At 44.8% G+C, this 16054-nt stretch overlaps 1 protein-coding gene across 1 annotated transcript in view; it reads left to right on the top strand.

The window, feature by feature from the left end:
* The window catches only part of LOC136099678 (TOG array regulator of axonemal microtubules protein 2-like), a 35891-nt gene that overhangs the window by 7384 nt on the left and 12453 nt on the right, over positions 1-16054 (top strand). The window contains exons 3-12 of the mRNA XM_071805911.1: positions 1042-1142; positions 2068-2303; positions 3825-3985; positions 5251-5297; positions 7143-7333; positions 8283-8421; positions 9361-9516; positions 11617-11758; positions 13376-13481; positions 15257-15492. Of these exons, the coding sequence (XP_071662012.1) occupies positions 2160-2303; positions 3825-3985; positions 5251-5297; positions 7143-7333; positions 8283-8421; positions 9361-9516; positions 11617-11758; positions 13376-13481; positions 15257-15492 (1322 nt within the window). The 5' untranslated portion in view covers positions 1042-1142; positions 2068-2159. The remainder of the gene's footprint in view (positions 1-1041; positions 1143-2067; positions 2304-3824; positions 3986-5250; positions 5298-7142; positions 7334-8282; positions 8422-9360; positions 9517-11616; positions 11759-13375; positions 13482-15256; positions 15493-16054) is intronic.

Raw genomic sequence — 16054 nt, 5'->3', positions numbered from 1 at the left:
GCCAGGGATTATAGGTGTTTATGGCGAAAGGATTATATGGGCACATGCAATTCTTTATATTGCTTGCCTAGGATTTAAAAGTTTCACCATTCTGCATCTCAACCTGCTTATGTCCCCTCATGCAATTATTCAGTCCAATAGCATTATTTGAATCTGAGGTCTTCTTGCTTCTCATTGGATTCTTTCATCGTCTTCAGACAGGCCTTTGTTTTGTTTAATTGCAGACATGTTTATAGTCCATAGCCACTTTGTGCTGGCCTTGAAGGCATTATTTGGTTGAAATGAATCCTGTTTCGCTCAGCAAAGTACAAAACCGGCCTTGTCTTACGTGTCCATGATTGTCTGTATCTGCTTTTGTTTTCATTAAGTAGATACAAGTTCAGTGAATATGAGCAGAACTTTACAACATACAGTTTAAGATTTCAGCAAATTTAGCTTACTAAGTAAAGTGAGACAGACAGTATCTTAAAAATTACACAACCTTATAATCTAGTGATTAATTCTATTTCAAATGCATTTACTTGAGCTAAATGATTAGTATAAAACTTAAATTTGTGCTTATCCAGTGATCAGTGAATAGTAAAAGATCATTGCCCTACAGCCACGCTTGTCTAGCAGAGACAGCTCACTGTAGGCTCACCCAGGCTGTCATATTTATGGAATAAAGTGGTTGGCTTGAAGTCAAATTGCATACAGTGGGAAAGGTCTGCATGAGACTCCTTGCACCCACAACTTATCATTGTTCACTCTGCCATTCTATTTTCTTGTGGGTTTCCTAAAATAAGTTCTTGGCCTGGCTAAAGCTCAGGCCTTTGTCTCCTTTGGAGCCTGTACCATATTGCTGCTGGTGTGGCTGGGTGTAGGTTGAGAGCACACATCACAGTGACCATTCCAGAGGCCAGGACTAGTGTGTTAATCTTCTGTGAAAAAAAGTGTCTGGTGGTTTTTTTTTGTCTCCATATCAAATGTTGTGAATTTGAGTCTTTTGTACTGTTCTTATTTTAAAGCTAAATACCACACCTCAATTGCTGTCTACTACAGGAGCGTTCCCAAATTCAAACCCAGATACAAGGCTCTGCGAGGCAGAAGCATTGATTCAAACTTGCGGTTTTGTGGCAGCAGTTGGACTACTGAAGAAGGAGGTGAGGATGGAAGGGGGTTGAATGTGCAATGGTCGCCTCAGCCAAATGAAAAAAAATAAAAAATCAGGGAGAAAGGGTCCGTGGAGGTCAGTCCTCATGTGCTGGCTCTGCATCAGAGTAGGTGGCTGACAGAGAGCTGCAGATGATCCTGTCCTCCTTCAGTGGTGCATATGGCATCACATCTCGCTATCATTAGTTCATTACGCTTTCTCCTTCATCAACAGTAGCCAAATCACTACCACTGCCAGCCAGGACAGGGATTGTGGCCCAACTGCCATAAATCAGGCATCCTCTCCCGGATGACTGGGCCAGTGAGGCTGATGTGCATGACTTCAGCATTGGGCAAGGAGGTGACCACCCCCACCTTTCTCACCAAGCCTCGACCCAGGACCCCCAAGAGAGGGAGGCAAGCAGCGCTGACCCGGGTACCATCCAGATCAAAGACAAGCTGAAGATGAGGAGGATGTCTGATGGTCTGTCAGCCTCATACAGTGGTAAGGCGGGAACCTGCCTGCTCTCCTGTGGGAAGAAGGGTCTTTTCCCAGCCTAGAAAGCTAGTGCACATTCCCAGGGAACAGTTGTGCCCCCTGCAATAACCTTCCCTGTTGCTGTAGGGGTGTACAACTGTGAGGCAGGGAGAGGAGCAGGAGAGTGAATGTGCAGGTGAATAATTCTGGATATGCACAGGTCCATGGGCTCTCTGTTATTCGACAGGAGCTCAGAGGACCAGGATGCTCCTCTGGTGGCTCTGTGGGAGTGCCTAAGTGTTGTCCACTGGCCTGCTTCAAGTGGCTGCCAGCATGAGCATGTTTCCCTGTGCAGCTATTTAGAAGTTTCCAATAAATCTGTCCAATGAAATATCTAGCTTCAGGTGCTTTATGTTTGCAGTGCTGCTTCTATTATGCTTTGTGTCTCTGCTTTGCAGGCCTGACTGACTGTGATGACCCTGAGGGGGTTACCCTGAAGCCAGTAGTTTCCGGATCACCTTCCCCGAAGCTCCTGGAAACCTCCAAGACTATGTCTCCCAACCAGAACAGACCTATTTCCTCAGAGACCTGCATGTTAAGCGATGGAGAGCAGGAGCATGAGGAAAATGACACAGACTATGATGCCAGTGATGAGGATAACACGGAGCTGATGTCAGAGAGTGAAGGATGTAAAGTAAGGAAACCAAGCCAAATCATGTGTAGTGGGTCTTCAGTTTATTTCCAGTAGGCAGAGCTCTGAGATCTTCTTTTTCTGCAGTGTGAGCCCAGGGAAACAGCTGAGCCAAGAAAGTGCTCAGCTGGACATTGTGCTTCAGGCTGTTTCTGCAACATGCATGCTGCAGACTTGATGTCCTCAGTCTGTATCAATAGGAGAATAGTTTCTGTGCTCTCTAGTGGCTCCTGCTGTGTTTTCTGACTGAGAACACACCAGCAATGAATCAGAGCAACTAAATGTGTCTCACGTGGTCAAGCATGTTCTTCTACAGTTAGTAAAATCCACGTTTCTGTATACATGGTATAATAGTTACTGTTGCAGACACACCAGTGTCTTTGTGGCTTTTTATATCAGCTCTGTCTGGTTTAGACAGAAACAGATGTTTGCTGGTTTTTGCTCTAGGTTCTCTCAGTTTTTGAGTTATACAGCCACGTCCTTCTACAGGGTTATCTCTAATAATGTTTTTAGAGTTCAGTGGCTTCCGTGCAGCTTCATTATCTCCCATGGTTCTGCCCAGGGATAGGTGAAGGGAACTGCCAACTCTGGCCATGGGTAATGGAGTCCAGACTCCATCCACTTTTTCAGGATGGATAGAAGCTGCAGTTGTTTTGGGTTTGCTGTGGTGGTAAGGAGAAGGCAGATGAAAAACAATTTTTGTAAACTGGATAACCAATAAAAGGCTAATGTATTTGATTTCAGCCTTGCAGATACAGGGCCGACTGTATCCCTGACATTCGCTCTGTTGGTTTCACTGGAATTTGAACAGGTCTTGATTTGGCTCTTTATCTGTGACAAGAATGATGGGATACTAAGGAAGGGTGCATGTCTGCCTCCACTCCCTCCATCCCCTTCCTAGCCATGGCAGGGAGAGCCTGAAGTAATTTCAGCAGGCAGAGACACAGAGCTGCAGGGTGGGAGCTCTGCTGAACTTCAGAAAATGATGGTGAGCCTGAAATTAACTGTGTGGGAGCTGGAGAGCACCAAGTATCCAGAGAGCACAGTAGAATCTGGGCCAAAGGGCTAGTAGGGGAAAGGCAGAAAGCAGAAAAAAAAGATGGGCTTGAGGAAAGCAGGTTTTGTCAGCCTGCAGAATGACTACGTGGGGACTTGGCTGGAGTTCAACAATGCCTGGTAGGTGCTTTAGGGACGAGAGGCTAGTGATCTAAGCCCATTCCCTTACCATCAGAAAGGCTTATAGAAGCAATGGCATGCAGAACATCCTTACGTCAAGCAGATGGATACCAGGTGGGAAAGCAGCCACTGCTAGAGAGGTGAGTGAGAGGAGAGAGCTGGCAACAGCATGGGGACATTGTCTCTCCCTCATCACTTCCCTTTACATCGCCCATCCTAGGTCAAGTTGCTCCACCAGTTTGACTTTTTTTTTCCTGGTATGTCCTAGCTAAGAGCATGGCTAAACTACTTCTGGCATCAACGGGGAACGCTGGATGCTCCAGCTGAGCACTGTTCTACTATTTCCAGGCTTCCCTGCTGCATTCGTATTGCAGTGGTGACAATGGGAACAAGCCACGGGGAATGGCTTTGCTTTCCCCGATCCCCGAGTCAGCAACATCTTCTGATGGGACTCCTGACAGTGCTGCAGGCTCTCAGAATGCGGATTTCGAAGAGGCCCCAGAGATGAGGTAAGCCAAAGTGTGCGCTTCTCCAATATGTTTTTCATCTCACACTTCTCATCTTGTGAGATTGTTTTCCACGGTCAGTTCTTCAATATATTTATGCAAACTTCTGTACTTTCACCACTTTCTGTATCTCTGGTGACCAGCACTGTGTCAAAGCCAACATCTAAGATTGGCTCTAAGCAACTCAACCAACTCTCACCAACTCTAAGATCAACTCAAAGCCACCTCTAAGATCTTGGGTAGTGGGGCACAGGAGGAGGCAGGACTTAAGAGGAACTTAAAAGCAAGTCCTCTGCTGAACTCTGATACTGATTCACTCTGTAATCTTTGTGGCACCCTTTGGGAACTGTATTGCATGGATCTGAATACAGCATCTGGTTTTGTGTGTGATCTTTGCCAATACCTGTACCTGCAAAGTTATGTTAGGGCAAATATTGACTATTGTAGAGCTGTCTGTAAATTCAGATGCTGCTTCTGTAAACATCAATTATAACTTCTCTGTGTCTGGGCCTTCACTGTAAAATGGAAGCCCAGATAAATCTCTGTTTATAGATGTCTAATTCTATAGATGCCTAATATTTGCATATGGTTTTAAGATCAAAGGGTGGAAAGTACTAGAGAACAGTTATGGGGCTGTAACTGATGGAAAGATGTTTGCTTCGATATGCGTGAGGAAATCTAGCTGTCAGCTTTATCCTAGTTATAACAATAAATAAGGAGTCATAGAAATATAGTTCCAATTCAAAAGCTTCAGCATAGCTTTTACAGTGCAATCTGAGTATACTTACCTACCAGCTGAGTTGGAAAAACCCTTCTTCTAAAAAGAACAGGGAGGTGTAAGATTATTCTCAGGAGACAGCAGTGGTATTTCCACGTGTAACAAGATACTGCCATCAGTTTAAGGCATGGCCAAGCAATGTTAGGCTTCTACAGCACTATAAAGGTAGCTGCACTCAATACAGACTTATGGCTGGCTTAACATCTCTTGCTGATTCAGAAAGGATGCATGAACAGTGAGAGCCACTCAACTCCGAAAGCAGAGACAGCAGAATTGGATAGTTAAGGCCCAAATTGAAATCCTGTGTTTCAGCTGGAGCTTGACCAGTTCTGTGTGACTCCAGCAGCTGAAAATTTAGTGACAATTAATCACCTTTGTGTATTGTTGGTTTTATGGGTTGCATTTTCTCCTTCATCAGATGGATCTTGCTAAGGAAGTTTGCCTCTCCTTCTGTATCCTCATATATTATTTTGTCCTCAATTTTCTTAAGGTCAAGATCAGGCAGCAGAAGTGAAGAGAAGACATTTAAATCTCAAGGTGGGTACAGGGCATGGTTGCCCTAAAAAGAACATAGGTGACTCATGGATGGCAATGTGAAAATTCAGCTGAAAACTGTCCTGTAACTTTTTTCATTCTTTGATGCACTCAGATGGCTCCTCAGAGACCAGCCACTGGGAAATGTGCTCTGTTGATCCAGTGAAAATGACTCCAGCATGGAGTTATGAATGGCAGGAGCTAGAAGAGTACCTTGGGGCCCTGCAAATGCACAGGAGGAAAAGAAAATGTTCCCCTAACTCATGCTTATACCTTTTAACCCCCAGCATGCTCTCTAATGTCACAAAGATTAGAGAAAAATGAGGCATTTTGCATGAAATGAGAAATGTGCCCACTCATTCCTCCAACACTTGAAGGAGAAAACCTTATCTTGAGCAGCTTCTGAACTGAACCCTTTCAGATCTGAAGTAGATTAATCAGCAGAGCCTATTTTTGCATTGGAAGAAATAGTGAAACCTTGTATGATAGCAAGTCCTTGTGAATTTTCCTTTTACAAAGAGACTTAAGGATCCAGCCTACGCAGGACCTGAGCTCTCTGTCCTTTTAAGTACAAGCCTAAATTCAATGCTGAGTAATGAGGTTTCCTTGTTGCAACTCATTTACCCCAAGTCACATATCCTGGGTTTACGATTACAAATCTCTTCCCCCACTCTATGTGCATATGTCAGTATTGCACACTGAGGCTGGGTAGGAGATGCTTACTGACTTTCCTCTGCTCCCTGCCTTGCGTTGTCACTAGCAATTAGAGTTCTGCAAGACAAAATCTGGTGTCTGGTGCATCTGTGTCAGCCAGTACTTCTAACCTGAAAACCTCAATGACACCGTTGCTGCCCCTTTGCCGTCTGTGGGTTTGTAGCAATAGGAGAGATGGGAATTTGAGAAACAATTGTGCTGATGCAGAAGAAGCAATAAGATCCACTGGTCCCTCAGCTCAGTATTAGTCCTGACAAATAATGGGCATTCCCAATAGGAATGATTCCTTTATTGCTGATATGCAGCTAGGATGCTGGGTGCAACTAGGGAGAACTATTGCTGAGCAAGTAATGTGACATTTTTGATGGATACATTATAGACTAGAAATGAGATATATCATTAAACCATCTTTCTCTCTCTTTTGTTATTGACCTGACCATTCTGCAGGGAAAAAATTCCTGATTTAAGAAAGTTATTCCTTTTTTACTGCTTGGCTATCACATGATTTTATCATCTGTGAAGCCATGTAAGGAATGATTAGTTCTCCGAGTTTTAATAGCTCTTTTTGGAGAGTATTTCAGAATGAGCTGTACTGTGCTATTCCCATTAAGAAAATCAGCCTTTGGTGAGTCTGCCCAGAAAGTGGGCTGACCTACTGCAATTTAGAATGAAACCCCTTGGGGAAAATGAATTCTGGCTTCAAGAGCACAATTCTGCTTTTGGTAACACTCTAGCAATCCTAAGCTTTTCTTTTAATGCCCTCTAAAATATTCCAGCAAAGAGGAGGAAATGTTAATTCTTACCTCTACAAAGACTATTAAATATAGCTATTAAAACCCAGTAGTTCTTTAGTAACTGGGGAAAAGAGGATGTTTACTAAAATCAAAATGGATAGGAACAGAGACAAACCCTTTTGGCAAGAGCAATCTCCATCTCTCTGTTCTTCTCTATCAAACACAGCTGCTCACCAGAATCCAAGGGCTGAGGCCTTTATCGCACAGTAGGTTTGAGTCTGGTGGCCAACAAAGCAATGTCATTTCTGCTGCCAGTGCAATATGGTAGTACGCCATCTGTTTGGAAAGGTGCTATCTTCCTTACTGTTATCATACACGATCTATATCCTTGTCTTATCAGAGGTCCAGACTTTGGAACCCATTTTGCCTCCTATCAAGCATCGCGTTGCTCGTGATGTGAAGTCTGCCAGACGTTTGCGTGAACCTGTGGTCCCATTGCCAAGCCTTCCACTCAGACAGGCCAAGGAGACAAACCATCGTGAGAGGCCTCGCCTTCTGAGTGTCGATGACTTCAAGATCAGCAATGAAAAGGTAATGGCTAAGGACAGGGGTGAGCAGGCTTCCTTTTCAATGACTGTTCAGTGCTTAGCACAAAATGTCACTGAAAATCATAATCTTCCCCTCTTGTGGAGCAGATTCTATTTGGAATACATTTGACAACTACAGAGCAATTACTTGAGTATTTTCCCTGGTGCAGAAGTCACTGGTTGAGAGGCGGTGCTAAGGTTAGGCAAAAAGCATTCTTTATGTGCGGAGGCCGATTTAGAGCAGATCTGAATGGCAGGGCAAGTTACACATCAGTGAACATGTGCACAGTGCATGCTTGGAAGCACAGAAGCAAAGATTATAATGTTGAATGCAAGGAAGGCTGCAGAATAAAATAGAAGACCTTGCTTTTCCTTAGTTACCTTTCTTGCTGTATCTCACAGCCATCTCATTCACAGTTTTTCTATTCAATAAGACCAATGTTCCTCCAACTTGTTTTCACATGACTCCTTTTTTGGACTCTGGGTTCTCAGAGAGCAGCTGAGTCATTCAGAAGCAAGGAAGTGAGAAGCAACTGCAATTACTGGCCATGACTGTTAAGAAACAGCAAATTACCTCTCATTGCTGGTTATTGCAGATGGGTTTTGTTCCCCTGCCATAGCCTGTAGGAACTGAACCACCTGCTCACAGTAAGGTGAGCTCTTAATCTGTCTTGGAGCGCTGCTATGACTCTCTTGGTTCAAGCAGGTCTTCTTGACATAGATTGAGAAACAGCATCTTGGGCCAGTAGAAGGTTATGGCAATGGAGTGTTACATATCACTAGCTGTAATTGTCTGCCAAGGTGAGGGAAGGAGGAATTCTTCTGAAACTATTGAGATGTATATGGAGCTGCAGTAAAGAAGATGACACGCTACCACTGTGTTCCTGATGAGGTGTTGTGTGTGGTTTGTGCATCTTTTTTCATGTGCTATGATTTATTTCCATTGCAACTAGATCCGCGTTGTCTTGTGCAAGTCAGCTTACAATAAAATGAGAGAGAGGAAGATTGTGCTTAGGGAGAGGGAGGAAGAGACAGAAAAGCCCTTGCAGCTCCCTGCACTGAACACTGACCCCAGGGATGCAGCCAACAAAAGTAAGTGGTTGCAATAGTTGTGAGCCTTTTTGTTTGCTTGCTTGCTACTTACTACATAGTGTTGCAAATGTCTATGAAATTGGACTGGAAGGCTGTTAAACTTGCATCTGAGTGGAAGCTTACACAGGACTTATTTCCACTTTTCAAAGAAAAATACAGAGGCATGATGTGTCTTGCTCCCGGCCCATACTGAGTCAGTCACAGTAAATCACTTTCCCCACTTCTCCTATGAAGTCTTTCAGACTGGATAATTCTGTCTTGCAAACTACACTGGGGATTCAGACTCTCTAATTGAGAGTAGCCTCCAGGAAAGGTGAATGGGTGAGTCCAAAAGAAGGCTTTTCAACCAAGGTGCCCCTGGAAGAAACAAAATCAAACTGTATCTAATTAAAACACAAAATATCTTGCTCACATGATAGGACAGATTATCCTGCTCACCCCACTCCTTGCTGAGGAGCTCACACTATAGAGCTGTGCTGGAGCCCTTAGCCAGAGCTTGCGTTTCACCCACATGAGCAAGCAGCATTGCTGACTTAATTGCAGCTGACAGACTCTGATTGTACAGCTGCACGCACTACCTTGAGCACAGCAGCAGCAAACTTAAGTGTCAGCACTCAGCCCAAGGGCATCAGACAAGGTTCTCTGCTCTTTTTCTTGCTATTATTTTGTGAAGTACTAGTGAGGAGTGCTGAGGTGGGAACCTCTAGAATGTAACTTCCCTATCCAGCCTCTGAAACAAGAAAGCAAAAGAAAAGCAGCACTGAGTTTTCCTCATTTCTTACGGAAAGCATCACCACATTGTGTGATCATTGTCTGGGATAACAAAGAGATGTTACCCAGCTCCAGCAAGACTTCTAGCCCTTTCCAAGCCCCCTGTTGAGGGATAGTCCACCCTGTTCAGATGTTTCCTCTTAACAAGATCCTTTTTGGTCTCTGCAGGCTTTGGCCCACCACCTGTCAATGGGACAGCTCCCAGCATGCGCAATACAGGCAAAGAGAGCACTGGTACTGCTTTGAGGAAGCGGTTCAACAGGCCCGCACTGCCCAGCATGCCTGTCATCAACAAGAACAGCAGCGTCCCACGCAACTCCTCAGGTGAGCCTGCTCCCCTGCAGCCCCCACACCAGTACGTAGCACAAGGAGCACAAACTGCCTCACTCCTCAACCACAGGTAAGATCTCAGGTCCAAAGCCTGTTCAGAGGACTGAGAGCAAACCTCCTTTGGATCCATTCCAGCTCAGTGATACTGGAGCAGTTGGTGCTTACAGATCCACTGGGAAGTTGAGCTGCATGAAGTAGGGGTAAAGCCTTAAGCTATAGCTTTTGCCAGTACTGATAGTCCAAAACATAACACTGGTGCTGGGAAGCAGCTGTAACTGCAGGACTGAGCTCCAGTACTGTCTGGCAGGGTGTGCTCACCATGCACATATGTGTACCACCATGGTCAGTTAGCCTGTGCTGCTGTCTGGCTCTGCAGCCAGTTTTTCTACTATCGCAGCAAGGGCTGCCTCTTCATGGAAATTAGAGAAGTGATACATTCATTCTATTGCATCTAGAAGTGCTTAACGACTTGTAGCATCTCTCATCCCACTGCCTGCAATGCAAACTGGGAACAAGCAGTGCCTGTATTTCCGACTGTATTTTGGTCAGCCCACCCAAATACAGTGGCTCTCTGTAGCAGAAGACGTACATGAGAGGTTACTGGTGCTCCCAGGCTGCTCACTCCCTGCAGCAAATATGCAGCAGATAGTGAGCATACTGATTCTCAGCTCTCCTTTGTGGGTGGCCTACCTTGTGTTATGATCCTGAGCACCAAGAGTTAGGAAAAAGGGAACTAAGAATGATATTTTGAATGCTCCTTCCTAGTGATGCTACTCCAGTTTTCAAAACTGATCAGAACTAGCCTGACATGGCTCTCCGTTCACCTCGAATATAGTTGTGTATATGCACATACTTGTGCATATGTACATATGTCACTGATGTCAGTGATAGTAGTATTGGTAACATCCAAATTAGTACCCATCTGAATATTTTTGATTTTACAGTTCCTCCATACTTCATAGAACACGTAAGGTAGCATAAAAACACTACAGAGTCCATAGTAGTGCCTAGATTCTATGTAATATTTATACTCAGTACTTTTAGACAGCTCAGATGTTTACGTCTACACTTTAGGAAATGAGCTTTTGCAGGCAATGCATGAAGTTTTTGACCTACAATGCTTTTGATGATAAATAGGTTTCATAACAAATGCATTTGTCATCTGAATGTTCTTATACCTGGTATATTTATCATCAAGAAACTGTATTTGCCAACAATTTGCATCTATATTTACATATTTTTATTCTCAGTTCACATTTGGAAGGCTTTTTTTTTGTCACAACTATCAAGACTAGGAATTGCCTTTTTCCACAAGAGAAAGCTTAGGCATTGCATAGTTTGCAAACAAATACATTTGATGACAAATAAATTTCACCTCAGCATCTTCAAAATACAGCCAATGGGTACCTCTGAAATAGTAAATATTCCTCATGCTCGGAAAATAGTGAAATCCATAAACTACTACTTTCCCAATGGTATGCTAAAATGTATGTGCACTTAGCTGCCTGCTGTCCAGAATAGTTGAGATAAATGGGAACAGAGGTGCTGTCAGGCTCAGCAGGTCAGGTATCACTATTCCCTGGCACTTGCTCCTTGTGGATTTGACCAAGCCCAGCAGGACTTGGTTGTTCAGGCTTGGTGCTCGTTGGGGACAGCTGGAGATGTTTCCTCAGAAAGTTACAGGGTCCCTCTGTCCTCACTGCCTCAGGTCACAGCAGGTGATACAGGGAGGTATGTGCACATCTCAGGAGCTTACTCCTGGGGTAGCAAGTCCTGCTGAGCAGCACTGGCTCCTGGTGAGTGTAAGCCCTGCAGCACTATCAATCTGCAAGCTGGCTGTGGTACCCATCCAGATGTGGGAGCTGGCTCAGTGTGTGCAATTTTCAGGTTCACACAAGGAGCTGATGCCCAACTGGGGATGAATGTGAGATGGTTGGGTGCTGGAAAAATGAACCAGACAGCAGGGAAGCCACTGAATCAATGCCAGTTTGCGCGCATATGTAATCTTGGCTGGGGACTGGGTTGCCATCTGCTCGGTGGCAGGGTGCCTCACCCTGGGGTACGCAATGCTGATGTCTGACACTCTCCTTACAGTGAACTCACTGTCGCCCATTGCTCTGGACTCCTCCAAGGGGAGAGATGAGCCAGAGTGCGGGGACGCCCGGGAAGCCAAACCCTACCCTAATGCACAGCAGGTGCTGCTCAATGCTCTCACATGGCTCAGCAGCGATGACTGGTAAGAAAGCCCCCTGTTCAGTCTTTCTCCCTCTCAGTGTAAAGGTAAGTTAGAACCTTTTTTCTAGTGCCTCTGAGCCCAGACATCCCAGATGTCCCAAGGGAACTACTGAAACCACTCCAAAGTAATCACAATATAAAGATGTGAGAGCAGCCTTTTATTTGCCTTGGTCCATAGCAGTCTTAGAGCCACAGCAGGTCCCTGCTGTTTCCTAGGTTGGTTTTTTGCTCCACGTAGCTGCAAATGAAACCTTCAGGGAAGAGAGAAAGTTGACAACAAGATGATTTGCTGGCTGAAGCCAGAAGCAGGATGGAAGTGGTCTTGAGTTTACAGATTTGGGTGCCTCAGGTCACTGGCCCGGGTGGGACTGAGTAAGGATTTATCTCTGGTCCTCCCGCAGCTAAGTTCCAGAAGCACCTATGGGGAGTTCCTATTTCTGAGAAATGGACTGAGATGTGGTACGGAGTTTCTCAGCCTGTCATTTCCCCTGAAAGCCTTGTGGCAGAAGACAAGTAAAAAGAAAAAAAAAAATCCTTCAGGAATCTTGCACTTTTAGAATGAAACTTTTTCTTCTTCACTGCTTAATATGGGCCAAAGATGTTTTTGTTGATAATCACAGTGTGTCCTGAAATTGAACACAGACAGGAGGAGACTCAGCAAATTTCAGGTGATATTGGTTTTCCCTTTGATTTCTGAGTCAGCATATGTGCACTAAGGCTCCATTCACACTGGGATAACCATGAAAAGTCTTCCATGATGCACCTCCTTGTGCAATATCACTTTGTTTTGCCCCTCTCTCCTTTCTCTTTCCCACTCCTGTTTGATGCCCTGTGAGGTGCAGGGAGCTGCTGCAGGGTCTGGGTTACACTCAGGGACCCCAGTGGGGGTGGATGCCCAGCCCTGCCCTGCCGCCCTGGTGAACCAGTGACTGTAACATGTCTTCATGTAGCTCAGGTCCTTCACTAAGAAAATGCTGAAAGAGGTGGGTTTTTACTACTTTTAAATAACATGTTGCTGTTGTAGGTGTTATTTTAAGTAGGGATTTTCTGGAAAATCCAGCTTTTTGTCTATTCTTGCCCAGGTATGGAGTATTTTATGACATGCTGTCTTTTTTGGGGGAGGGGAGGGCGAGGCTGTGGGGAACAAGACTAAATTGTAGAGTGCAAACTCAAGCTATGGAGTGGCAGTGAAGGCTCTCCCTCCTGCATTGCCCTATGGGGATGGCGAAGAGGGAAAACGCCCCAGTAACAGCCAGACGGGACTGTTTCTCAGACACAGGGTACAGGGAGGATGCAAGAAACAGAAACATGGCACAGTCTTCCAGCTTCTAGGAAGCAGTGACATAGAGACTTTGTGTGCCAGTGATTTCAGGAAGGGTGTCTTGTTTAACAGCTGCAAATTAACCCAGCCATTCTGAAACCATCTATTTGCCTTTTGCATTTATGTGTGCTTTTGAACACGACCGCATCCTGTAGCAACGAGTCCACAATTTAATTAAGTGCTGTATAAGAAGCACCTCCCTGTGCTTGTTTGAGCTGACACCCTGGTAATTTTAGAGGGTGCTGCCAAGTTCTTGGGTGGTGAGAAAAGTCGATCTTTTTGGTAATTGCCTTTCAGGGAGGAGAAAGTGAAGGGACTCACCAGCATCAGACGCCTGGCTGTCTCCCACTCAGAAGTCCTTCTTTCTAAACTTCATGATGTTTCCTTGGTAGTTATCAAAGAGGTAAGAATGTTATGTTCGATTGTGTCCTATGCACCTTGTACATGAGAGCATAGAGTTGATACGTGCTTCTTCATTTACGTGGGTGTCTGCCTTCATCACTATTTTATTCACTGTTTTTCTAAGGGCTATGTCACCTATCTATATGATCTGTCTGCACAATATAGCTGTATTTACAGGCATGCAGGGCTTCTGTGTCTCTTCTCTTTGAGGTAGGTGTCATTCTCATGCAATATACAAATACAGAAACTGCAGGTGATTTGCCACAGCCCAAGTCTCTGCCAAGCTGTAATTAAACACTGCAGCTTTTGCCTCCCAGCTTCCTCCCACTTCTTCCTCCTCCTCAGCAACCTGGGTGAGTGACTGCAGGTATTTATTTTCCTGTGTTTCCTGATGATGTTTTTTCCTCCTTCCTTTCTGCTTGCTTTTTGGCAATTTGCCCTTTCCACTAAACTGCTGACTCTGTGTGCCTGTGGAATTTTGCACAGCAGCAACTGGGTGCTTAGACCAGCCTGGCTGTGGGGTGAGCAAGGCAGTCACACACAGCTTCACTGTCTCATCTCTCAGTGAACACAGAGGTCTCACCCTAAGCTAATTAATAACATCTGTGGCTGTATTTCCAACTTGGCACTTAGCAGCCAGTTCAGGCCACAGACTTGTACTCTTACTGCATGATTGCCAAATATATTAAATTTTCCTTTGCTTGCAGAAGACAGTAGGACAGCTTATTTCCATGAAAGCAACTCCTCCTCTCCAATATTTAATGACATTGGAAGCTTGAATGTTCCTTGTGTTGTTGGACTCTTTAAACCCTTCTGTTTAGATATGCAGGACTCAGATTCTACCCCTGTGAGATCTGGCTTAGGGCAAGAAGCCCTTTCAGCTTAGCTCATCTGATTTTTATATCACTTTTATATTTCTGAGGAAATTTCCTCCTCTCTCTTCTATGATCATGCACAGAGACATCTTTCAGCTTTTGTTTCACTCCAGTCCCAGATTTTGCTTTCACAAGCACTTCTAGCACTTATATGGTTTTCTTTTATTAAGAGGCACAACTAATTCTGGCAGAAAGAAATACTGGTCTGTCCTTCAAAGTATTTTTCAAATGAAGCACGTGACTCTCAGTTATTTCTTCCTTACCCTTATGGGAGAGACTTTTGGAAGCAAGGGTCACCCAAGAACAGCCCTGAATGCTGCAAAACCCCATGGGTTGCAGCTGTAATTATATGTGACCTCCAAAATGCTTGAGTACCTTGAGTTCAACAGCTGGGGTTCTCCTGACCAGGCAGAGCAGTAGATGGACTTCAAGTCCATGCTGCATATTAGCCTGATTGTACACTTGAGCCTGCATTTTCAGTTTCCTCGTTGAGTGCTCAAACTGCCAGTGCTGCGATTTTGGACAGGAAGAAAGTACTACTTTTCCTCTGTCTTGTCTTTATGAATTGTACCTTTATAGTTTAAAAACAGCCATTGCCTTTATTTTTTTTTAAGGTCTAAAATCAAAGCAGTGCACATTATGGGTTGAGTAGCACACTTAGTTCTAGATTAAACAATATTTTTAGGCCTTCAGTCTCATTAAAATTGTATAAGTGGGCCTGAGAGAGAAGAAGTTGGCGTCAGAGTAAGTGTGTTCCTGTACTTGTGGTCCTCTGCTCTTACTGTGCTCTTATATTCCATCTGGACACAGTGAGAAGTCATGTTGTTTCATGGGACTTTCACCTGGAGAATTGATTTTCTCTACAGGGTGGTTCTTACATTTCCCCTCATGACTTCCCCAGGTGAACAATCTCCGCTCAAAGGTGTGTTGCTGTGCAATCAACACTCTTGGAGATCTCTTCAGGACCATGAAGAAGGACATGGACCACAAGGTGGATGAGATTGCTCGGGTCTTGCTGCAGAAGATGGGGGACTCCAACGACTTCATTCAGACAGCAGCCAATGAAGCCCTGGGGCTCATGGCGGGGAGTGTGACTCCTGCACGAGCAATGACTGCTCTCATGGCCAGTGGAGTCCAGTACGTCATTCTTTTCTTAGTGCTATCCTTCACCTTGAATTGTGTCGGTAGAGGGAAGGGATGGGAGGCAGAAGGGAATTGATGGGAGGGAAGGGTCCTGTCTCCTGCATCTTCTGTGAACTCGGTGATTAGATTCTCTGATCATAAACCTCTCTCCCTTCCTCTTGCATCTACTTCTGCCCTCCTGCAGCCTATTTGTTCCCACAATATGTCAATGCTGGTGAGATGTGGTGAATGATGGGGAAGCAAAAGTTCCTGCAATGCGTGGTGGTATAGTCTTGTGGCTTTGCAGGAAGAGGGACAATAGCTATTCTAGCAGTGAGTGCCTTTTGATATTTCACAACGCTAACCACAGAGGCACTGAGAAAAGCCATGCATCATCATTATGCCATTAACTTGAGAAATAAGGAGGCTAATTGCTAACACATGGAGCACACTGGGGAGAACGTGCTGGGTGCGGCTCAGCAGGCACAGCTCCTACTAAGTGGGCTCTGTCTGACCGTCATGTCCTTAGATCTCTACTTTCTATTCAAATTGATGTTGCAAGTCAGCCTTGAGATAG

The sequence above is a fragment of the Patagioenas fasciata genome, chromosome 3, assembly GCF_037038585.1.
Source record: "Patagioenas fasciata isolate bPatFas1 chromosome 3, bPatFas1.hap1, whole genome shotgun sequence".
Taxonomy (NCBI): Eukaryota; Metazoa; Chordata; class Aves; order Columbiformes; family Columbidae; genus Patagioenas; species Patagioenas fasciata.
This window is presented reverse-complemented; position numbering and strand designations above follow the sequence as displayed.